Source organism: Sinocyclocheilus grahami, unplaced genomic scaffold (genome assembly GCF_001515645.1).
Source record: "Sinocyclocheilus grahami isolate Dianchi unplaced genomic scaffold, SAMN03320097.WGS_v1.1 scaffold6.1, whole genome shotgun sequence".
Lineage (NCBI taxonomy): Eukaryota > Metazoa > Chordata > Actinopteri > Cypriniformes > Cyprinidae > Sinocyclocheilus > Sinocyclocheilus grahami.
Window position 1 is genome coordinate 3,040,881 of NW_015505185.1, and position 25,759 is coordinate 3,066,639.

At 38.7% G+C, this 25,759-nt stretch overlaps 1 protein-coding gene across 3 annotated transcripts; it reads left to right on the forward strand.

The window, feature by feature from the left end:
• The first annotated feature begins 494 nt into the window (after positions 1-494).
• Positions 495-16,260, forward strand: LOC107587463 (A-kinase anchor protein 1, mitochondrial-like). 3 transcript variants are annotated; one of them, XM_016275255.1, is made up of 12 exons: positions 495-658; positions 5,046-6,556; positions 6,725-6,772; positions 13,039-13,172; positions 13,410-13,536; positions 13,622-13,749; positions 14,507-14,684; positions 14,768-14,918; positions 15,122-15,189; positions 15,273-15,346; positions 15,435-15,500; positions 16,010-16,260. In XM_016275255.1, the coding sequence occupies exons 2-12, from the start codon at positions 5,071-5,073 to the stop codon at positions 16,070-16,072; spliced, it is 2,523 nt and encodes an 840-aa protein (XP_016130741.1). In that variant the 5' UTR covers positions 495-658; positions 5,046-5,070; the 3' UTR covers positions 16,073-16,260. The 3 variants fall into 3 exon arrangements, with proteins under 3 accessions (XP_016130741.1, XP_016130749.1, XP_016130754.1); XM_016275268.1 differs by lacking the exon at positions 495-658 and adding an exon at positions 1,420-1,575; XM_016275263.1 differs by lacking the exon at positions 6,725-6,772 and having other exon boundaries at positions 5,046-6,604.
• The last annotated feature ends 9,499 nt before the right edge of the window (positions 16,261-25,759 follow it).

The window sequence follows — 25,759 nt, forward strand, 5'->3', positions numbered from 1 at the left end:
ATATTTATTTGCATTTTGTTTTTTTTATGCCATTTACATCATATATTTGATCGTTATGAATAGACTTTTGTATTTTAAATGGTAGAAAATCCTGTTTTTGACCTCAAAATGAAGCACTTTCCCTCTCTGTACATGGCTGTGGGGACAAGCAGTTTTGTGGTACTTGAAATTCTATTGAATTAATAATAAAAAAAGAATGCCACATTGATAGCTCAGGAAGGTGTAATTGTTCAAATAACATATTGTTTCATTTTAAAATATAAAAATATTGTAACCCTAATGTGTATTTCAATTGTAATATTTCTGTAAAGTCTAGGGACAGAAAAGTGGACGTTTCTGTAGAATGACCCTTTTACTTATTCCCTCAACATTATGAAGAAACGACTCCGTAATGTCTTCGGCAGCCTCGTGAAGTACGAGACCACTGTGATCTCGCGATGTATCCATACATTAACGCTGACCGCGGACTTATCGCGAGATTTGATCAGCTGATGCGTCTCTGTTTTTAGAGTGAGCGATAGGACGGTCAACACGTGGGTAGGAGAGACAAGACACACACATACACACGCAAAGCGGGGGGACACGTTGGGATTGTGCTGGGCCTTGAACACGTAACATTAATAGTATACGGTGGCGGTGCGAGGGACGCATAAACACAGTGAGTATAAACCGTGAGTTCGGGTTTTCAACTTAACGTTACCTCATAAATGCTGATAGGTGAAGCTTAAATAGCGCAGAGGGAGCCCATTTTAGCCGCTTCTGATTAGTCCTGCTGTCGCCTTTTGCTTGACATTCAAGCTAATTTTAACCATCTCACATGCAGCCATTTCATCTTCAAAAATGATTTCCACCTTCATTGGTTTGACATTGCGCCAGTGCTATCCGCTATCCAAAGCGCCTGGAACGCTTTAGCTATAACGTTAGCGGCTAACGGTGTCGCCAAATCGGAGTTCAACTCTAATGGATAAATAACAGGTCTTGCACATTATTTAAAGTCGTCTAATTGAGGAACTGCAGTAAAATCTCTCATTGGTAGCTAACAGACCTTATACTATTTTGCAAAAAAATCATCTTGACCCCCTTCAGCTGCTACGACCATGTTTTGGAACATAGTAACGTTACCTAACGTAGTTTTTAAGTTGATCAGTAACGTTAGCTGGTTGGCCAGGTTAAGTTACATATTCCACAAACCATCTTGACCATTTTAAGATGGTTTCACCAGCTGGTAGCTGATTTGTTGCTGGTCCTACCAACTAAGGACCAGCTAGAAGCCATTATAATCTGGATTTTCCATTAGGGAATTGTCGTTTCCATATTTTAAGGTCCAAATCCTAATGTTACTTGGAGCTATTATCATTTGTGTGGTCATTTCGGAGTATGACAGGGATAGCATATGCTCTTTGTTCTTTGTGCCTTGAAGTCAATTCACACCTTCATTCATCTGAATTATGTACCGAGCCACATGGACGAGCGGTTTCTGTGAGCTCATGGATAATTCAGGGCCGCTGTGAAGGAGGAGGACTTGGTGGAGGGTTACCCCGGTGGAATCGGTTTAAAGTCAAGATACTTGAAGCGGTCAGTACTTCAGACTGAATAACTGCATGGGGCTTTAATTCATTCAGCGGCCTACCACGCGTACTGTAGGTCAATATCACCTCGCTAACTGGTTATGCGTGCTTTTCTTTATTTAATCACCTCGGTTATGCGTGTGGTTTCACTGCTGTCATAAACCGTGGAAGCTTCTGCTTTTATTTCTTTCATTTCGCTTATCAGTCTTTATAGCAGCAGTGAACAGTTAGCCTGACTGCTAACACGCGCAGCATGCAATGCCACCTGGTAGACAAATGGTCGCAAGGTGTCTATTTTGTCTCAGTCAAGACGTGCACTTTTATGCACAAATGATGTCGTGTTATATCATTGACTTTCGCCGCAGTGCCAGTGTGATAAAAACGCTCTCCGGTGTAATTCTCCAGCAGCAGCCGGTGCGCGTCAGTATCACCCCAAGCGCCGGAGTGTTCGGAGGTTCGCTTTTGTATTCTGAATGCAGCAGCACTAGTAAGCCGCTTACTTGCGATCAATGGGTTCGTATGTAACGAGTTGCGCGAATGACTGGCTACGGTGCCCTCTCCGTTAACAACACACCTCCACAAGGTCGAACGGGCTACCGTGCAGCACGCGCTCGGTTCTTTCTCTATGGTCCGCACGCGCCCAGGCCGTGATCTGACACTGAGCGTTAACTCGCCGAGCGTTTATTTAACCTCGTGCTGAAGGTGAACACAGGACTGAAACTGGTTCAGGAGGACTTTACTGGGCAGTAACTACAGCATGTGACTACATTCGGTTGACATGGCTGCTTAAAACGTGCTCTCGAGACTGATAGCGTTAACCGACAGTGTAGTATTAATATTATGGCTTTTGCTTTTGACCAACCCTCCATATATGGTGCAATTACAATTTCTTGCAGTAGAGAAAAGTGAAAGCTACTAATGTCTGATATATAGAAATTGTGTTTGGTATAGTGCGAAATCATTTATGTGGCACTTAAAATGAATAGTGTAAAACTTTAATTGATAGTGTTGTTGTTCAATTTCTGGGGGTCAAAATAAATGCTGTATGAGATTTTCTAAGAGGTTTGCGGATTTTGTAACCCTGAGGTACATCAAAATATTGTACCTTTCTAAATGCAGTCTAAGACTGACTTTTCATCTCAAATCTTCGTTAACACCAATATTAGACTTAAGAGTGATGCTGTCGCTTAGTAGGGACTAGCTACTTTGGGGCCAGATTTTGGTTTGTTGTCATTTATAAACAATATTTTTCCATAATATTTGTTTGTTCATTTTGAGCTTGAGGAATGTGGTCAACACTACGATCTGAGTAATCTACTTACTTTCCTGCTGTGCTGTATAGAGATGACAAGTGATGCATTTTAGGGAATATTACAGCTTCGATATGGTCGGCATCATGTTTGACATTGATCCTGCTAATGATGTAAGGAACTTTACAATAATTGATGCTTCAGATTCTGTTAGCATGGCACTTAAACAGGGCTGTAACCACCATAGACCCCCCCCCCCCCATAATTAGAAATTGCCAAATTTTTCATATTCTTCCTGCTGCTCTGCTGCTGTCTAGGATTACAAAAGTTTTAAAAGTTACAACCTAGTTATAAAAACTAAGTTATATCTTCAGCGGTCTATCAGCGCTCAATTTCAAAATGATTGAGATGGTCAAGAAAATCAGACAAGGTGGGATTTACAGTTCACAGAAGCCTGACACGATGCTTTTGTCTTTAAGATGAAAGATTATCGACTGACAGTAATATGCACTGATGTTTAATTGAAAATATAAGATTTAATTTAACCTGTTAGTGTTCCAACGTACCACCCGTAAATTTTCCAGGAATGCTTAAGTAATTGATATAATATGATTCTGAATATGATGAGATTTTAACAGAGCCATGTACAGCAACAAGGTATACAGGCAAGACTGAATGAGTGCAAATTAAAAAAAAATAAAAAAGTTCAAATGGTCAAGACATGGTTATAACGTTGTACTTAAATATATTTCGATACTGAATTTTTAGTGTATTTCTAAATGTTTTCCACATTAAGATCCAACTTTGGTTTCTTTCTTGCGATATATTTATCATTCCTTACGCTACATGCTCAGTAGTCACTATTTCTTGACAGTCAGAGAGGCTAACAGCAGGCTGTCTTCTGAAACGCTATCTGGGAGCTGAAGAGAAACGGAAACCTATTTATTTTTGGTTACTATGTACAGGAGTGAATGGGAGGGGTTTGTATATGATGTATTCCTCCTCCTCTGGAGACTGGGATTTGCTGTCCCTGTGATGGAAATGCATGCATGCATGAATGTCCTTTTTTAACTCTGAAAGGATGCCCCTCCCAGCCAATAGCAGTGAGGTAGACATTGCACGTAGCTCTCAGCACCCTCTGAGGTTGAATGTCAGCCATGTGATATTGTCCCTGAAGTTTCTGCATGGCTGCCTAGAACTCTCCCCTCTCTTACTGTAAAGCAGTCAGGCCACAAGTGCTGCAAACAAAGCAATATGTTATATGTAATTTTTATTTTAAGATTCACAAGTTTTGATTACCTGATTCTGTTATTTCTAGATCTTGTTCTTTGTCTTGGAAGGATGCAGTTTATTTGTATTACATACTATGTGATCACCAGTATATATAATAATTCCATGGAAGATGTTTTAGTGTCCATGCATCTTACATAACCATGAGCTAGTTGTTTTCTAGATGATACACAGACTTGTGAAAAAGACAAAGGAATAAATGTTGACAAGGTATAATTTCCCAAGATTAGGATGAGTGTCCCATTCTTTCATTTCTTCCTAAAGGCAACACATCTTAAACAAGAAATAAAACCTTTTATTACACTGCTCTCTGGAATACTTTCTTACTGGCCTGTCTGTGGTCAAATATTTAACTAGTTTCCAGCTAAAAATGCTGTACTTGATTCATGTCTCTCAAATCACTCTGAAAAAATAAAACAATAAAAATCAACTCTCCTTAATGTCATGTCCATTTACTCATTTAAATAAGGTAGCTGTTGTAATTGGGACAATGTACAGTAATTTGGTTATTGCAAAATAATGTTTACAATTTTGCACAGTTTTCATTAAATAAACACTAAAATTAAAGAAAAAAGCACTAGAATGGGTAATAGGATTACGAATAGGCCAAAATAATCTTCAATTCTGTAGTGCTTGGGTACTTTTGGGACTAAATGTTTATTTGTAGTTAATGATAAACTTTAGTTTCTTGTATGTTAAAGTTTTACACACACATTTATGTTTTGGTTGGTTCTATTGCTTTGGATAAAAGTGTCTGCTAAATGACTAAATGTAAATAGATATATAAACTATAGTAACAAGACTGAATGGTTAAGCTTAATGTCTATGTCAGGTTTATTGTTTTTCCTTTTTATAGTGCAACCTGTCACCATAATTTTCTTTTTCATTTTGCTTTGACACGGTTTGTCTAATAATTTTTTCTTGTGTTGATCTGCAGGTGTAGCTGCTAGGGTCTAGAGGAGATGCCACTGAGGTTCCGGTCCTTTGTTCCGTATACGCTTCCTGGAGTGCTGGCGCTCATAGGCTGGTGGTGGTACATCTCCCGTAAGAAAGAGCGAATCACCAGCCACGACAGTGAAGAGGGGTCGGTTATGGGCTTGCGAACCTCCTCTGGTGAGGGCAGCAATGGGATGGTCGACAAGAGCTGTCCAGCGGCCAGCAGCACACACCGCAGAACCAGCCGAGACAAAGTCAAGGCCAAAGAGCACAGAGTTGTTGAGCAGGAAGTTGTAGCGGAGATACACACGCCGGTGCTAAAAACCACTGCGGGGGAGGCACTTGGCGCCCCTCCAGTTGTGTTGGCCAGTGGACAGCTTAACGCTCCTCAGAGCGGTACAAAATCAGTCCCCCCACAAAGCCACCCAGAGACAACAACTCCTGTGTCATCTTCAACCCCAACAAAAACAGTGGAGGAGAGCACTCCTCACAAAGGACCAGAGGCCGGCGTTGGTAACAAACCTTCAAGCCAGTTACTGTCAGATCTAACAAGCACTGGTTCAATCAAGAAGCAGGTCGAAAACCAACCACTAACTAAGCAGCGTCCCGCAGAGCTAGCCAAAGCAGAGCGACCTGAACCTGAGGGAGAGGTGGCCGCTGAAACCTCAGCACCGACTTGCACTCAGAATCTCCCGGCTGACCTTTTAAAAGATGAGCTGCCCACCGCTACATCTTCAACAGAGAGTGAGGCTGTCTTGCTGGAGACCTGCAGCCTGAAAACGCCACTAACCCTGACCCCGTTCCCTAACTCCACCAGCACACCGCTTTCAGAAGGCTCCACGGAGGCTCGGCACCATGAAAACGGAGACCTGGGCTTGCCGGCCGAGACCAGTCCAGACATGCAGGAGCTCCAGCGTCTTGCGGCAGGGCTGATCACTGAAGTCATCTCGGCAGCCACCCAGGAGGTCATGGCGGTCAGCAGCTGTGAGTCCCGGTACAGCAAGGGCTCTGAAGCGTCCGACAGCAGCACGCTGCCTATAAATGGTAAGGAAGTGGAGTCGCGTATACCTCCAGAGAGTGTGGAAAGCGCAGAGTCACGGGCGGTGCAGATAGCAGAAGACATCGTCAACAGTTGTCTGGCGCCTTCGCTCTGGAAGATGCCAAAGAATGATAAGGAAAGAGGCTCGTTGACTGTGCCGTCTGGGGAACAGTTGGAGTCCACGCCGGTTCTGGCCAAGCTGCAGGCAGAGGAAGCTCTGGTGGAAGACTCAGGATGTAGCACGTGCCAGTCAGAGGATGGCATCAGCTGCGAGGATCTCCACAGCACAGGGTTGTCCTCGAACGTGTCTGAGAGTAAAGAGGACCTCATTCAAATTTCAGGGACTTGTAGGGCCTCTGAGGGTCAAGGAGATGGACTGCAAGAGAATCTTTCTCTAATTGCCCCTCAGGAGTCTCCGCTTACCGCAGAAAATGTGGCTACGGTTTGCGAGGCAGCACGGCTAAATGGAACAGGCTTTAGGAATGGCGCTGCTAGTGAGGTAGAAGCTGACCAATCAGGAGGTGAGTTACAGTTAATAAGAATTTAACGACAGGGCTTAAATGGATAATGCAGCAATGACGGTTCTGTCATTTAGTCTCCCTGAAGTCATTCTGAACCCGTTTTATTTCTGAATGGAACAGGCTTTAGGAATGGCGCTGCTAGTGAGGTAGAAGCTGACCAATCAGGAGGTGAGTTACAGTTAATAAGAATTTAACGACAGGGCTTAAATGGATAGTTAATGCAGCAATGACGGTTCTGTCATTTAGTCTCCCTGAAGTCATTCTGAACCCGTTTTATTTCTTCTTATATAGTGCCTCGCACACCTGAATTAATCATAGGGATGTTGGATAAGTACAAAAATATAAATCCTGCACTCTTAAGTTTGCACAATCAGAAACATATTTTAATGAGTAACTTTTCATCAATTAACCTTACTCGGGCTCATCTGTGGAACGCAAGTTATTTAAAAAAAGGCATTTTGTTCATATAATTAAAGTCTGTGGGGTTAATTGTTTTGACCCCATTGTCTTTCACTAAACGGACCAGGGGTCTCATTTATAAAACTCTCTGTAGATTTCATCCTAAAAGTGTATTTAGGCACAAAAGTTAGATTTTGCGTATGCACAAAAGTTACGCCCTTTATAAATCCCAGTCAGGGCAGGGGAAGATTGTGCGTACGTGCATCTCCACCCTGACTCCTCCCCGAAATAACCATATATGGAGCTTACAACGCCTAGTTTTACTATGCATATCCTCATCTGCATATCATTTATATGCATATTCCCATCCACGTGACACCATATTTAAGACCGTCAAAGGTACAAGACATTAAGGAAATATGAGATACAGACTATAAATGTCATTTGTGTCATACTCATTATTTTTTTTATTGCTAAAAATAATCCAGTATCCTTATGTTTTAGAATAAATACATCAAAATATCCATAAAAAACTGTTTTAAATAGTTCTCAGAAAAATAATTTAGAATAGAGAATAATATTTCAATTGTTTTTAAAAATTCAAATTAAATTAAATTACAGTTGCAGTTGCTGATAAGGTGAGCATCTTTCAGCTATTTTTAGTGGTAAAATATAGGCCTAAATTTATTGCAGTGTAAATACAATTATCTGACTGCGCGTCACTGACAAAGTATTTTAAAAAGGAATGTGCAAATCTTACCGTTTTCTTCAAGTCTACCGTTTCCTTCAATTACAGTGGTATTTTTCATTATGTTGTGGCGATGCCTTCACAAGACATCAACACCTCTGTGCAGCTGTGGTTGTACAGTAAGCTATTATCATTGGTAGGGCTGGGTATCGAGTTCGATACTTTTTAGGCATCGACCGAATTGCCTCGATACCATCGAGTATCGAAAAACGTCTCGTCGTTCGGTACCAAATTTCGATACCTAAGGGGTTAATCTCATCAGCGTCAGTAAGGCACAGATCAATCAGTGTTTGATATCCGCGAGAGCGATGCGAAAACGTACGTAGCAGTCTGCTCGTGGTATCTTACTATAGCCTAATACACCGAGAGGTCTGCACAGTCGGTCCGCGACTGTGACACTCAGAGATGTGGCTCACACATGAGGATTTAGTGTGAATGCGTCCCAGCCCCCGTAGCTGTAAGGCTACATTTACACTGGTGCGCTTTTGTTTTAAAACGATCCTCGTCATACTGGCGTTTCCACTGCGTTTCAAGCCGGCTTTCCACTATCTCCGACAAATGACAGACCGAAAGTCATTCATTTCCAATGGAGAGTAGCGCGGGAGCTGTGTAGAGTTCCAATCATATGAAGATGTCCGTTCATACTACAAGACCGAAAGCACGTGTTATGTGACCATTCATGCACACTTTAGCATCATGCTACATAAGACCAGGGTTTAAATTGGGCCGGGGGCCGTCTGGCACTGAGCCCCGGCACTTAACGTTATAGATTCCAGGGCTTGACATTAACTCTTCATTAACGCCAGACATGTAACATGATTAAAACATCAGTAACCAAAAATAACTATGTAAACACCAAAACGCAATATTATTCAGATTTTATTACATTTAGAGTAAGTGGCGAATAGTGGGTATCTAATGTATATAATGTATCTATTGACAGTATAAGGTTGCGCTGCTGAGGCGAGGCTCCCGCAGTCTCTCCAGGAGAAATTAAAACGCGCAACACTCAAGAAACTCAGCATCCTGAGGTAAAAATTCTAAATGGAAAGTTTTTGTTTAAAATACAGTTAGTTAGGCAACATCACACAACGTTTTCACCATTACGACTGTTTAATAGTTCTATAAACGGTTCAATAAGCAAATACAATAATATTAGGTCACTTACATTTTAGGAAGAAACAGCGCATCTCACAGCAACCTGCCGATTCATTGCTGATTGATTCCGTGTTTTGAACGAATCGGTTGAGTCAAAGTTTCATTAGCCCATGCATAAACATCTGATGAATCTGCCATTTGAACGAATCGTTTGAATGAACGACTCAATGACTCACTCATTAAACGCTCACTACTGGCGTTTTAATTTAGTTGAAAAGTATCATTTCCACCATAACTTCTTGTTTGTATATAAAAAAATATTTAAAATCTCATAATTATTAATGCAGTTGTATTTTTCAGTGTCAATTGAATTTATAGATCAAATGTAAGAATTCGGTATCGATATCGAAAATTGTTGAACGATACCCAGCCCTAATCATTGGACCTATTCAAACCGGACAATAGACTGAATCCAGCAGTGTCCGCCACAATTTCAAAATTACTGTGCATCATTGATCATTGTTCTTGCTAAAAATATTTTCTCATAACAGGAGATGTGCAGTTTAGTTTAAAGATAAATTATTGTGCACCTATAGCACACCTCACTGTCATTAAAACATAGCATACCACAGGAAAAGTAATCAAGAGCATCCACTACAAATAGGCTGTCTAAGTTCATATAATTTTGGTTCAACTTCTGCATAATGACTTTATGTAATTTCAGTGCTTATGTCCATTAATGAGAGTGGAATATTTAATGTAAATGTATATGATGAAATGAAAACCGTTTAAAATTGTTTACTTCATTACTTTTCTCTCTCCAGGAAAAAAAGTCAGTATGCATGTGTCAGAGTTTGTGTGCAGATTTTCCAGTCAAGTTTGTTTTTTATAAATCCCACCTTTTGCATAGGAAGTGCTGTATGCCTCTTTCAGGGCAGGTTTTGTGCGTACACAACGGTTATAAATGAGGCCCCAGAACTGTTGCAACATTCTTCAAAATATTGTGTATTGTGTGTTGTAGGAGAAATACAATCAAAACAGATTTGGCGTGATATGAAGGAGAGTAAAGGATGAAAGAATTCTCATTTAAGTGTGAACAGTGTGAATTCAGTTCATTTCATTGGTCTCAGAGCATCTTGCAATTTTGAACACTTGAAAACATGAACTCAATCTCGGTAGGTTGTTTGAATGCCGTCCACTTAAAAGTGTGGGTTGCGGTATGCTCATTGTGCATTGTTGATACAAAACACTCTAGGTTTGCTTTTTCGCTACATAATTCACACGTTGCATTGTGCCAAATGTTTGCTGGTGCAAATCTAGCGTAAAGGAAATTTCGGCAAAAGTTTTCATCCAAAATGAAGGTGCAAAGGTCTGTGATTGTTTACTATCATGCTTGCTGTTTCAATTAGCTTTGTTTTTTGTGTTTAAATCCAACAAGCGTCAGTACTCTTCTTGACATTTGGCCAGATGCAATAGTACAAAAAGCCTGAGTCAAGGGTACCTCTCAAACTGTGAATAGAGTCTTTGGAAACCTCAGATGCTCGAATTCCCAAACAGCGTATGTTACATGAGCACAACTGCATGTGCACGGCTGTTTTACTGCTCCCTACTACAGCAACTTCCTAAAATGGATATCAGAGCCATCTTGCTTTTTTAACTCCCCCTGCTTACTAGCAGGTGTTGGAAATGGACAGGAGTAAATCTGATATTAGTTAGCCAGCAGGTGTTTTCACCAGAATGTGGTGATACTGGCACACTGACCATTTGCAGCAGCAGTATTATTATTATTATTATTTTTATTTTTTTTAAAGACAGACTGAGTATTTCTCTGTTGATTTGATGACCGGAAGTCCTCGTGTGGGGTGTGTGAGTGATTTGCCTGAACCCTTGTGAGGTGTCATCACATATGCCCTTCGCACCGCTGGAACCTTTTCATAGTACCAGAATGATTTTAGTACCGGACTGCCTTTTTCGAGAACCAAATTAGCTCCTACTCCAGAGCGGGGTCTAACCAGCACAACTGGTACTACCCGTGTCTTAAGTAGACATTGATTGGCCAAACGCGTACGAAAACACCCTCACCCGCCATGATTTAAGACGCCATGTGAACATACTGAAAACATTGTCAACTTATTTCGCAAGTATGGAGAACAGCGATAGATGGACGGACGCTGAAGTGCAGGCACTTTTGAACATTTATGCAACGGAGGAAATCCAGTTGGAATTCGAAGGGACAAAACGTCCTCCATCCTCCTGTTGTTAACGTTGTTTTTCTTTGTTTCCGTTGTTGAACGCCATGCACAAATGACGTCGCTGTCGACCGGCTTACGTCACTTTCTAGTACACCCTGTCGGTGCGAATTAAACCCTTTAAATCAGGATTCCTCAAATCTTACCCTGGAGGTCCAATGCGCTGCTGAGTTTAGCTCCAACCCTGATCAAACTCAGCTACCTGTGATTTTCTAATGATCCTGAAGACATTGATTAGCATGCTCAGGTGTGTTTGATTAGGGTTAGAGCTAAACTCTGCAGAAAAGTGGATCTCGTGGGCCAGATTTGAGGATCCCTGCTTTAAATGGTACTGGAAAATAGTAAGTGCAAAATCATCCTAGTACTTTAGTACTGTACATTTTAGTTCTGGAACTAAAGCGGTGCGAAAGGCCCTAATGTCTACAATTAGTACCAGTTGTGCTGGTTAGACCCTGCTCCGGAGTAGGAGCTAATTTGCTTCTCGAAAAAGGCAGTCCTGTACTAAAATCGCTCCCATTTCCGGCGGAGCGAAAATGCCGAAAAGTGGGTAGTTCCACAATTAGTTCTGGTACTATGAAAAGGATCCTGCAGTGCGAAAGGCCCTAATAAAGTGATCTAAGAAGGGTGTGGAGACTGGAAGCAGCTAGTGTCTCAGCCCATCCTCACTTGAAAAAAGGAGAAAATGTAACAGGACCTTGATGCTTGCTTCCTTGTTAGTTAAAACCAAGTAAATGGACAATTATTGCCATTGTCAAGTTGTAGAAAAAAAGTGTCCGTAAACAGAAGAGCACTTTGTCATAAGCATACTGCTTTAATGGTATGAGTCAAGAACAAAGGTGGCAGTGCTTCTTGTCCTGAGGGAAGAGGCTGGTTGTTTTGTTTGTCAATGGTCCTTCTCAGCTGTATTAGTTGTGTTTGTTATTGTTACTCCATGGTTGCTTAGTGAACAGTGATGGCCTGGCTAAGCAGGCATTTGCGTTTGAATGTCTGTTAAAGAATGGCCTGTTTAGACTCCCTGAAAATCATCGATATAAGTTGCAGTGATGTTGTCTATAGCGTGTGTGGAATGGATGCCCTTTTTTCCCAACTACGCTGACTATAGTTTTTATGATGTCCAGAACATTTTGGGATTAGTTGCAGGTGATTATTGATTTTTTTTTTAATTATCATCCTAACATACTTTTTTCATAAAATTATTTAGTTTATTTGATCTTTTTGTGTGTGTGTGTGTGTATATGTGTGTGTGTATATATATATATATATGTATATGTGTGCGCAATGTATACAATATTTTTTACCATATGCACGATATCTTGAGATTAGTTGCTGGTAATATTTGTTTGTTCAGTTGCCAGGCATTTTTTATTTAGATTATTATATTTGACCTTTTTATGTATGTGTATGTATTTTATGTAGACCTATAACAAATTATTTTGTTTATATTAATCTTAAGGCAAATTATTGTTAAATAGATGATTGAATTGGTTTTTATTCAATTTTACAAACATTGAAATAATAGTTTGTTTATAAATTGACACATTTAATTATCATCCTAACATACTTTTTTCATAAATTTATTTAGTTTATTTGATCTTTTTGTGTGTGTGTGTGTGTATATGTGTGTGTGTGTATATATATATATATGTATATGTGTGCGCAATGTATACAATATTTTTTACCATATGCACGATATCTTGAGATTAGTTGCTGGTAATATTTGTTTGTTCAGTTGCCAGGCATTTTTTTTTTAGATTATTATATTTGACCTTTTTATGTATGTGTATGTATTTTATGTAGACCTATAACAAATTATTTTGTTTATATTAATCTTAAGGCAAATTATTGTTAAATAGATGATTGAATTGGTTTTTATTCAATTTTACAAACATTGAAATAATAGTTTGTTTATAAATTGACACATTTGACCCCCCCCCCAACAGGTTCAGATGTGAATAGCATGGATTCAGTGGACAGCTGTTCGACCTTGGGGGCAGGAGACAGCCAGCCGAGTGGCAGCCAGACTTGTCAATCACAGAGCTCTGAGCTTATTGTGTGGGAGATTGAGGTGCCAAAGGTACGATTCCCTTAAATGCTTAATTCTGCTTCACATTTAGTACTTCAGCCATCAATCAATCAAGTTTTTCTTAAAGTATTTTAGCCGTTTTTAAGGAAAATTCAGGCAGATATTGGTTAACAGCTCTATCTGAATGTCAAAGCACAGCAGCTTTTGTCAGTGTGCTAGCTTTCTTACCTTTTGTATGAATAAATTAAAACTTGTTTTGATATCTGTGGTTCTCCTCTGATTTTGTAGCATCTAGTTGGACGGCTAATCGGCAAACAAGGGAGATACGTGAGCTTCCTGAAGCAGAGCTCTGGTGCTAAGATCTACATTTCAACCCTGCCTTACACTCAAGAGTTTCAGATCTGCCATATAGAGGGTAAATGAGTCTCTATGAAAGGCCACAATCTTGGTTCATCCATGGCCTTGAATTGATTGTTTTTGTGGTTTTGTTTGTTTCTTAGGAACCCAGCAGCAGGTAGATAAGGCGCTGGCCTTGATTGGGAAGAAGTTCAAAGACTTGGACCTGACCAACTTGTACGCCCCACCTCCCCCACCGCTAACGCTGCCCTCTCTGCCCATGACTTCTTGGGTAAGATTGTACCCTACCTCCTGCAGACTACATAGGCAGCTACCGTCTAAAGTCGGGACACACCAAGCCGGCGGTCGGGCAACGTCAGGTGGTTTTTGAGTGTCGGTCTGCCCTTTTTTTTTTGGTTGGCTCTAGTCGGCTTTTTTTGCGGTCAATTTCTTATGTCGAATCGGTGGCCTAGCTCATTTACGAGAGAGAACTCCACCTCGCTATTCAGCTTAGTGAATGAGCACACAAGAAAAAAACGTAACTGACGAAAGCAACCAATGACGGATTAAAGAGGGAATGCAGACATCTGTCTTTCTATGAGTTTTTTTATTTATTCACAGTTTAGCAGACATGATTGAAAGCTACCTTGCTTTGTTTGTATATCCACAGTTCTAGCTCTTCCGGTTTTCCTGTTTGAATGCCGAATGCAGATTACTGCCACCTGCTGATATGGAAGAGTTCTGTTCTTTCATGCAAGGGCAAGCATGCATGCTAGTTGGCTATCGGCTGTAGTCTGTCTGGTGTGCTCTAGTGCAACATTTTTGCCACGATGCAGGTGACGTGAGGCTCCACAGTACTAGTACTAGTTCTTTGGCAACGGTTTGGTGTGTCCCTACCCTAAAGCAGGATTCTGACTTTCTCTCAGGGATCTTTTTATTTTTGTCAAACATTAACCCAAACATGTAGTTCTGTCCTAAAGGATTTAAATGGCAGAGTCCAAGACTTTTGGCATTTTAACATAGTTCTTCTTTGGATCTGTCTGTTACAGCTTCTGTTGCCCAATGGGGTGACGGTCGAGGTGATCGTTGTGAACATTGTATCAGCCGGTCACCTGTTTGTCCAACAGCACACTCACCCTACGTATCACGCCCTGCGCAGTCTGGACCAGCAGATGTTCCTGTGCTATTCACAGCCCGGGACGCCGCCCTTGCCATCACCTGTTGAAGGTAAGATGGGCTCCCTTTTCTCTTTTTTACATTCCTCTTTCTGCAGAAAATAATGAATTTTCTCGGTCTCATCTCTTTTTCAGTTGGAGTGATTTGTGCGGCCCCAGCTGTAGATGGAGCCTGGTGGCGAGCGCAGGTCATCTCCTTCTACAAAGATTCAACCGAAGTGGAAATCCGATATGTTGATTATGGTGGCTATGACAGAGTCAAGATTGACACCCTTCGACAGATCAGGTTATTCCTGCCTTTTTTTATTCATTAGTAAAAGTTTCCGTACTGTTCTGTAAAGTTCTTTATATATATATATATATATATATATAAAAAAAAGCAAATGTCACCCATGATAAAAATGCTTTAACATATATATATATATATAGAAATATCATATAGTCTTATCATAGTCTTGTGCTGTGGACTCACTGATTTTTGATTTTCAGGTCAGACTTCGTGACATTACCGTTCCAAGGAACAGAAGTGTTATTGGACAATATTGCCCCACTTCCAGGTTTGCATTTATTTTAAAATTTAAGATGAATGTTCCATCACCTCACTCCAGCTGGATCTCACTGTTGTTGACATCTTCATTAGGAGAGGATCGGTTCTCAGCGGAGGCCAATTCTGCACTGGAAGAGATGACGAGAGGGGTTCCATTGCTGGCACAAGTGAGTCTTTAAATCATTCATTAATGGATGACATTTATGTTGATGTTTACAGCCAACAGATAATTTAATGGGCAATTTTGTCATTTAGGTCACCAACTACGACAATAATACAGGACTTCCCTTAGTACACATGTGGAACATGGTGGGAGAGGAGGTAAAATTATTTGATTTGTTTAATAAATTATTAGTGAGAAGGGAGGAAAACATTAATGAAGTATCATTTATTTTATTGTGTTCATAATTTCTTTTTCTCAAGCATTTTATTTTAAGAAATGTTTAATTCAGAACTGAATATTCTGACATTTAAAACTTGTTCACACCAAGGATAACTATAACGATAAAAAGTATACAGATGTTTTTAAAATCATTCTCAATATCACAATATCACTGGAATCATATGATAAATGATTTGTTCTAGCGGATAATTGAAAATGTTGACAGCCAATCAGAATTAGTTTGGCTTTTAAGAGTTTAAGCATTTAAAGTGGCAGGTTGACAGAACTGTCTTTTTAGTGCATTGGTGTGGATGCTAATATGCCTTCATTATATACCTATATTCGCGTGGATGCTAATATACCTCACCTTCATGTCTTTGATAATGAGTAACATGAATAACATGATGCTACTTGGTATCTTTTTTATTTATTTATTTATTTTTTGTAGCTGGTCCTGCTCAACCGCACTTTGGCAGAGCGAGGTTATGGCACTTGGGTGGACAGTTTCTGATCCTCCAGAGCTCCCTCGCCCTCCTCTCCTCACTCACCTCGTGGCCCAGCTGCCCCTTAATTATCACCACTCATCATGAATATCTGCAGGTTCTGCCCTCCTCACCCCATCGTGTCCTCCACCACCTCATACCTGAAGTGCGCATCACTGGCTCCGGGAGTTTCTTTTTTGGTTTGCTGTCCTCTCCATCCTGCCTTTTTCTATTTTCTTTTTTCTTTTCTATCCCCTTGCATAAGAAATCAATGTACTGTATGAAAAAAAACAAAAAACAAAGTCAAGCGTCCGAACAACCAATAAGGACTGAAGTTTTCTTGACTCTTTGCTCTTGTAAATTTAAGATATTGTAACTAAATAAAGGTTAATCATGTTTTCCGTCCGATCAGACTCCTTCCAGCACAAAAAATGACTGTGGATTATCATGCTGTGGATGAAAAATCTAGTAATAAAAAAAAAGTAGATTAATATTCCCTTTTTTTTTTGTATCTTCTCATTGATCATGCTTTCAGTCATGTAATGGCTTTTTGGCCGAGGCTCGTCCCTTTTTCTGCTGCTGAATTATTGCTAATCTAATGTTGTTGGACTCCAGAATGTCTAAGGTCGTCCTTGCTGGAGACGTTTCCAGGCTTTTAGCTTGGCATTGTTTTTTTTATTGTTAGCACTACAGTTGTTAGCCTCTAAAGCTCTTGATAAACTTTCCACTGTGTGAAAAAATAAAATAAAAGCTCCCCGTTACGGCATATATTTGGCTTAACCAGGAAAAAAAGTCTGGATAAAACAGAAAATATCGTTTTTTTTACACTTTTATTTTGAAACCATAATACACACTGCTGACTTTAGTTGTAGTATAGAGCGCGAAGTATATGAGAACTGAGCGTCGGAAAGTAACGTCAGCTTTAGTTGTCTGTGAAGGGCACTACACGGTTTTCCACTATGCTACGAAGTTTTTCTGCAATATTTTCTTCACAAGCTCTTGTTTCTGTACTGTCCTGCGTTCATCTCAGGTATGAGACTTTCATTTCTTTCCTTTCTGTGTTTGAGGAGAATTATTAGTCATATTCTTACTTGACCTGTGAACGTGCGCGGCCCATTATAGGTCTGCCTGCACTGCAGCAGGTGAATAAAGAAGGAACCACACCGACCTCAGAGCCGAAACGTTTCATTGTTCTGTCTTTAGGTCTGTTTGTTTTACGGTTTTTGTATTGATCAAGTCAAATTACTCTTTGCATACGCTCATATCTTGACTGACATGGCCTCCTACCACCAGTTCAAATGTGTCCTCCTGTATGTTCCTACCGCTCTCCTGTAATGACAAATCACGCTACTTTAGACTTGTCCAGGTGTGTGTGTGTGTGTATATGTATGTATGTATACATATATATAAAAATAAATAATGTCTCCGCTGTACTTTTGTAAAAACACTGGTGCGAGTGTAGGAAACAAAAGGGAACTTTTTTTTTTCACCCCCACCTTGCGAAATCTGCTCATTTGTTCTCTGTTGGTAGGAATGGTTTGAAATGTTTGCTTAGCTAGGTAATGAATCATCTGATTATTTAAATGAGTGTAAGAAGTCCTGCATAGACATGTACAGGTCAGTTTTTGCCAGACTCGTTACAAGGTTTGATTCTTTGGTTGTACAGATCTATTGAATAAAGAGAATAAAGTTATTAAAAAGATTTCATGTCGTATTTTAGTTTTTAAATCATTGTGACTTGTAATACACTGTACCAATCAAGCGTTTGAAGTGTTCTCTAAAGGTAAAGACATGTTTGAATGTCTAATTAAAAAATTTAATCTAAGCAACATTTGTCCTTCAGGGACAGTATAAAATATACCTAGAGGTTTTCTAGTTATATTTTAATAAATTATCTATACCTCCTATTCAAACCTCTGGGGTCAGTTTGTTATTTTATATATTTTTGTTCAACAAGGACAAGTGACAGGGAAGACTTTTACATTGCTATAAAATATCCTGCTGTTCTTATGAACTTTCTGTTCATAAAAGAATCATAAATTAAATGAGACAACTAACCATTGTTTAATGTTTCTTGAGCACCAAATTAACAGAATGATTTCTGAAGGGTCATGTGATACTGAACACTAACTTTGCTATCACTGGAATTTTAAAATATATTAAAATAGAAAAAAAAAATTTTTTTTTACATTGTAATGTTTCAAGTATTATTTTGTTCAAAGAAATGCAGCTTTGACGGACATAAGGGGTTTCTTTAAAAAAAACATAAATGCTCATTTCTACTTTATAATAGTTATAGTTCATAACCTCTAGAGGGAGTTAAAGACCATTTTATAATCACGTTTCCACTCGCTAACCATTGTTTAATGTTTCTTGAGCACCAAATTAACAGAATGATTTCTGAAGGGTCATGTGATACTGAACACTAACTTTGCTATCACTGGAATTTTAAAATATATTAAAATAGAATGTAATGTTTCAAGTATTATTTTGTTCAAAGAAATGCAGCTTTGACGGACATAAGGGGTTTCTTTAAAAAAAACATAAATGCTCATTTCTACTTTATAATAGTTATAGTTCATAACCTCTAGAGGGAGTTAAAGACCATTTTATAATCACGTTTCCACTCTCCAAGGCTGAGTTCATACTTTTGAGCTCTGTAATCCCAACAATGACATTTCCAAGAGCAAGGCTATTCTCTGAGACGTGCCAGTGTAAACACTTCTAAATGAGAGACTGCTTTTATCCATCCTAATTCTGCAGCCTTTCTTGGCGAATGACTTATTTGCTAGGAAGCTAAAGTGGAGTCATCTAGTTAACTCATGAGAAGGTCTTTAGCTTGAGGCGGTTGTGCCTTCTTTTTTTAAACCAGAGAAATGAGCATATTGTGGGCGACCTTTGAACTCTGCTACAGCAGAGAGGGCTAATAAGTGACACTTGTACCTGAGCTTTTGTCCAGAATAATTTGATATTTTCACTCTTATCATGTATAAAATGCTCCTGGCAAATCCCTGATGATTTCAGAGGGCTTTCAAAATCACAGTTCCTTGTTTCTTAATTGCTGTTGATTTAATTTATTGGCTGATATGAGTTTGAATCTTTGGTTATGAAGTGACATGAAATTGTCCATCATCAGCATCACATTAAGGTGAATTTTAATATTGTCCGATATGTAGGTGACACCACGTCTCTGGTTTTTCATGCTGTTGCAGACCAGCAAGTCAAGCAAATATGTCTAGACTCCATAATGACAATATAGTTATTCTCCCAGTGCTGTAATTCTATTCAATTTGAATTTTCTAAATCATAACTGTCCCTGCAAGTGTAAAATGCAGTGAGTAAAAATGGAAACATATGCCTTGTAATCAGCCAACAATTTATCACTCACTGATGGCTGCTCTGTCATCGAAACACATCATAAAATTAGCAGATTATGCCACAATAAATGATCTGATGAGAAATAAGGTAGTGGATCTGGCAATAAGGTGCTAAAATGGCAACTATGGTGTATTTGTCAGAAAAAAAATGGGCTGACAATAGAAAGCTTGCTACAGTTTTCTCTTTCTGTACATTTCTGTCAGACTGGAATGTGTTTTTTTTATAGCTGTGATTGCAAGGTATTGCCATTCAAAAGCCCAAAACATTAGGATTATTCATCACAATATACATTGGCTGGATAAATCATATGATTGACGTAACAGTCAATTAGTAAAACATACTGGTGTTACCATACACCTCAAGTCAAGATACAAACTATCATAGTCATTTGTTTATTTTTTATTTATTCCAATATAAACCACCATGCTGAAACACAATTTCCCCAAGACAATAATAATAATAATACAAATGAATAGACATTAGAGTGCATTTTGGGAAATCATCATAACTGATAGACGAATCTAGTTTAAGATGGTACCTTTATATTTTCTGCCTATCTAGTCCAAGCTGGTCATTACCTAGTCCAACTTTTATTTTTATCTCTTCAAACCTGGTCATCTGCTAGTCCAAGTTGGTCATTAACTAGACAGAGCTTGTCAGTAGGCAGACCAACCTGGTAGACCAATTCTGGACGAGCAACAAACATATTTTTAGAACATGATAGCTGGCCAACCAGTTGATAGCTAACTTAGACCAGCTAGAAACTAGCTGCCCTACATTCTAAAACACAGCTACTGGGATTTTTGTGCAGGCTGATATCAACAAAAGTTTATCTTATGTTACATGCCACAAAATGTTGTTTAAGGAAGTGTTTCCTAACTATTTTTTTTGTCCTACAGCCCCTCAATAAGGCTTAAATACCCTGTCACTAACTCCAGATCAGAAATGTTTTTTTTAACTAAAATAAAACTGAATATCATCATTCAGCATATTTCAGCATACATATATATATATATATTTGCTACAAATATGTGACCCTGGAGTTATGTGTCTTAAGTCCCTTGGGTAGATTTTTAGCAATAGCCAAAAAAACATTGTATGCCAAATATTGTCCTATACTAACAAAAACCATACATCAATGGAAAGCTTATTTATTCAGCTTTCAGATGATGTATAAATCTCCCTTATGACTGGTTTTGTGGTCAAGGGTCACGTATATATTAGTAGCATATATATTCAGTTACAAATGGTGTTCACACTAATTTATAAAACTAGCACACATTTTGTTTGCTTTCTGAAAAGGGCTAAAAGATCAGAATGAGTTAAACTGATTGACAACTGTAACAACCCATAATTTCTGTTTTACAGGTTAAGCTAAACAAAACTGAAATCTTTCCATGTAGCGTGGTGGGAATCACTGGTTTAAGGTATGTTATGATATTTGGGGTAACACTTCACATTAAGGTCTCATTTGTAAATGTTAGTTGATGCATTAACTTACATGAACTAATAACGAACAATACATTTTTATATAGTTAATAAAAAATGTCCATGTTAGTTCACAGCGCATTAACTACTGTAGTGTTAACAGAAACAACTTTAGATCTTTAAAATGTATTAATAAATGCTGATATTAACATGAACTAAGATTAATAAATGCTTTAGAATTTTTATTCATTGGTAGTTCATGTTAACTAATGTTAAGAAATAAAACCTCATTGTAAAGTGTTACAGATGTTTGTAATGTAAAAATAGATTTTATATCAGTACTGTTTTCATTTACTGTACAATTCTAATATGTTCTCACTATATAATGTGCGGTTTCACATGGTAACAAGAGATCAAGGAGCACTGAGCGTCTTCCAATAGTGGTGCTGTTTCACTTCATAACGGATATACAAATGTCTGACTCATCCCTCTGACGGCGTGCCATCCGTGGAATAGAAAACATCATTTGTCAGTATTCATTCTGTATATAATTCTGTGAGTATTTCTCATTCCTTTTCAAAGAATATGACAGATTTTTTCCTAATATAAGAACTCTCGTGTCAGGTGCTGATGTGATGTGATAACATGACCACTAGATAGAGCTGGAGTTTGATAATTCTGCTAATCCTGAATCCCTTTTTTTTCTTTTCGTTCAATGAGATCATCAACTTCTGGAGTGTCAGGACCATCTCCATTACAGGGCACTTAAATTAGCTTTTTGTCTGTCTGATCTCCGTCAACTAGTGGTAATGCGTGCGCTCGCACAAGCCGAGATGAATCTAATGAAGGCACTCAAGCACACACAACCTTTATTCAGACGTCTTGAAAGGCTGTGCTTTTTAGCTCATCACTGGACAGTGGTGATTATCCGAGGTCACCCTTGTCTCGCTTTCTGCCACCAGACAGCCGAGGCCCTTAAAGCTTTGAAAACTGTGTGCGAACACGATAGATATTCAGACATCTTCTGTCATGCCAATGTTACACTGTATGGCAGTGCTGGAATTAAATGAATGTTATTGTCTCCTGAGGGGCCGTTTAACATCAACACATTTCTTATTCGATTGTTCTGCTCGGGCACGGCTAAATTACACTTAAATTTTCGTATCGCACCTCCCTTCTCATTTTCAGTAATGAACGGGCAGAAGCTGAAGTCCATTCTGCGGCCACCAAGGACACTTTTCTTTATTACCATCCATTATGAGGCCGAATGTTTCTGTTTCTGTCTTCTGTCTAAAACCGTAACCGAGATCCCAGCCTTCCGAGACGGAATAATCGAGACTTTCTCCGCAAGGGCGATTCTGAAGCGTTTCAAAGTAATCTGATACCTGACCATCAAGGCTTAAGGCTGATTTATCCTTTCATTAATACAGTCTAAGGAACAAATTGATTTTAAAACACACTGAGCATTGATATCTGTGCTTTTTAAAGACCTTTTGAACAGATACAGTGGCTCTAAAAGTATTAAAATCACCTTAAAAACATGAAGGTCATTGCTTTATATAGAAAAATATCAATCCAAGCATAATTTATTTGCAATAAAACACTTTTCAGGCAAAAAATTGCACAGAAAGGTTATATATAAGTTATTTAAATGAATGGTTTTTCACATGCTCAAACAATGCAGTTAGTTCTTGAAAAGCATGTATTTTTGTAGGTAACTTTATTTTAAGGATCAATTGCCACTCTTAACTAGCATGCATGCTACTAGCATATTGGCCGTTTATTAGTACTTATAAAGTACATATTAATGCCTTATTCTGCATATTTTAGATCCCTTAATCCTACCCCATAACTAAACTTAACAAATACCTCACTAACCATGAATAAGCAGACAATTAGGAGTTTATTGAAGCAAAAGTCATAGTCAATAGCGGGAATTGGATCTTAAAGGGATAGTTCACCCAAAAATGAAAATTCTGTCATTAATTACTCACCCTCATGTTGTTTCAAACCCGTAAGATCTTCGTTCAGAGTATCCAAGAATGTATTTGACGTAATCAGCGTTGTTTACGTTCGGGGGGGAAAATGCGCACATGAATGTAATCGGCGTAATCAGCGTTGTTTATGCTTAGGGGAAAGTGTGTGATACTCTCTAAAATGGCGGAAGATGGTAACTCGGGGGAGAAGAATTGTTGAATAAAGTCTTTTTTTTTGCGCACAGAAAGTATTCTCGAAGCTTTGCAAAATTGAAGTTGAGCCACTGATGTCACATGGACTGTTTTACCGATGTCCTTACTGCGTTTCTGGACCTGGGAATATTACAGTTGCGTTGCTGTCTATGGGAGGGTCAGAGTGCTCTCCAAATTCATCAAAAATATCTTAATTTGTGTTCTGAAGATGGACGAAGGTCTTACGGATTTGGAACGACATGAGGGTGAGTAATTAATGACAGAATTTTCATTTTGGAGTGAACTAACCCTTTAAAATAAAGTATGACCATTTTGCAGATGTCAGTTAGTTTGTTACTTATTGCATTTCATTTCAATATTTTTGGGGCCACTGTTTGTTGATCAAAAATAGAAAAAGTGCATATCCAATCTGCGAGGAACAGTGACGTGCGACAAAAGGACAGACACTTGGAGACATCGAGTTAAGTAACTGAAGGTTCACATAAAAGAGTGTAAAGGGCCCTCGGCAGCTCTCCTTACACTGACACCATCTGCTTGGCACTGATGTGAACTCGCGCGTACAGCACAGCCTCTGTTTGCGCGTAGCTTCTCGAGCGGCTGATGAATTGAGCGTCTGCTTTGAAGCGTGTGCCAATAACTTTGATGGCAGATCATTAGAATGAGCACTAACATCTTTTCAGAGTGGCCTTTTTTGTTACATTCCTTGATGTGTACAGGTGTGGATAAAGGAAGAAAGATCCAGATTTGAATTTGAATATAGTGAATCGCACATGGCCTAAATGATGCTGTTAGTGTCGCTGTGGGCATCTCATAATACCGACAGGGGCACAATAGCACAAATTCTATATTGGGCTCGTGAAAATGTGACAGATTCGTCGAACCGACATTTCTGTAAATAAAGCAACAGCCATATGTTGTCTATGGAACAATCTGTGCAGGGAAATAAAACAGAAATGGATGTTTGGATGTGATAAGAAACAGCAATTCATGTGACAGGATAATGCACATCAGATAACGTGATTGAGGAAGTGATCAATGCTCATTTAGTGATGATGTGACAGGACTATTGGTTTATTTGGAATTCACATACTGACCATGTCAGTAACACGACTGAAAATCTCTGCATTGATTCCATTGATTCTTGGGTCTTTTGAGCCAGATTTGATTTGCTTCAAAGGACAAAATGGCGTTTTAATTCATCCTTTTCCCAGTTAGTCTTGGTGATTTTAATCATTTTAGGCTTTTTGAGTTAAATGTGGGATTTAAGAAACTAGTAGCACTTGTTGATTTCAGAACGGTTTTAGTTATAAATGCTTAACAAAAGAAGAAATGCTTTAAAATGCAAAGTTCAAATTTAAACTCAACCAATGAGGTAGTCGGAATTCTCAGAAATAAAAAAAAATCAAATTTAAAATCAACCAATGTAGTAATGAACTCATTTACCAATTAAAACAGAAAGAAAGAGTAGTGGACCAGCCAATTAGAAATTAACAACCATAAATTGGGTTGTCTCTCTATATTTGTACTCTTCAAGATGACAAAACAAGGATTTTTAGTGCCATGATGGCAAGACATTTTGCATAGATCTTCAGATTTGAATAGTGATCATTCTGGGTTTCGAAAACGTATCAAACTAAAGAACTTTTATAATCATTTCTAAGAACCTGAACGCTGCTTTGAAAAGCGACAACGTGATGAGACTCCATTCTTTATTATTTCAACCTCCATTAAAACTGTTTCTTAAACATGAAATATTATCTCTCTAATTATCCATTTAAAGATCTGAGCAGATATTTTCTAACTCCATTGTCAAATTGGCCATTTTAGGCAATGTTTGGCACATTACATTTGTCTCTCTAATTGCAAAATGCACAGGCTCTAATTGGACAGATCTGTGTTGTGCACTTAGTCTAGTCTTTAATAAGGGTCTTCAGTTCAGACGTCTTTCTCCGCTGTTTTTGAAGACTTAATGGATTTCCAGAGACATTAGATTTAACTTAATAATGGTGAGGGTTGCGGAATTAATAAAGCATGCCTTCAAAACCGGCGAATGCAAATGTGTATATTTAAATATCCTCTTGATGTGTGTTTCTTTTAAAGTTGCATTTCAATTTCATTTCATCAAACCCGACAGCCGTGTCTCTGTTTATGTCACGAGCAACATGAATATGCATATGGTGAATGGTAAAATTCATAAGCGTATGAAACTGATGCCTCGTCTCGTGGCAGCAGTGTATTTATTATGTAGATGATTTTATGGCTGATCTACGTGGCGAAATGTACATTAATAGATTTGTTTTTGTGCGATCAGACAATTAAAGGTGTCAAAAATGTTTTGAGATAATTCTGCAACTGGTAATACAGTTCTAACAAGTAAATGATACTCTAATAAAAGATCTAATGAGGTCCGCAGTGTTCTTTAATGAACCAGTAAACGTTTGGCCTCACAATAAACATATCCCTAAATGCTATTTAAGGCTTATATGCAATGAAACACTCGGGACATCATGTAGATATTTAAAACCTTGCCCCCGAACAGTAATTTCCTGTTCAATTATGCCAAATCTCAATGAGCCATGATTCTAAAAACAGCCCCCTTTGACGGCCCAGTTCTGATCTGGCATAGCGCCTCATCATAATGCCATAGAAAAGACAAGGCATGAAACACAACATGCTTTCAGGTGGTCAGATGAAATGTTATTTTGTACTTTCTTTCAAAAC

Bases quoted from the DNA above. Each gene is read 5' to 3' on its own strand.
- LOC107587463 (XM_016275263.1), top strand. From the start codon at position 5,071: ATGCCACTGAGGTTCCGGTCCTTTGTTCCGTATACGCTTCCTGGAGTG. The intron at 6,605-13,038 runs GTGAGTTACAGT...CCCCCCCAACAG, and splicing joins AGAAGCTGACCAATCAGGAG to GTTCAGATGTGAATAGCATG. The intron at 15,501-16,009 runs GTAAAATTATTT...TATTTTTTGTAG, and splicing joins GGAACATGGTGGGAGAGGAG to CTGGTCCTGCTCAACCGCAC.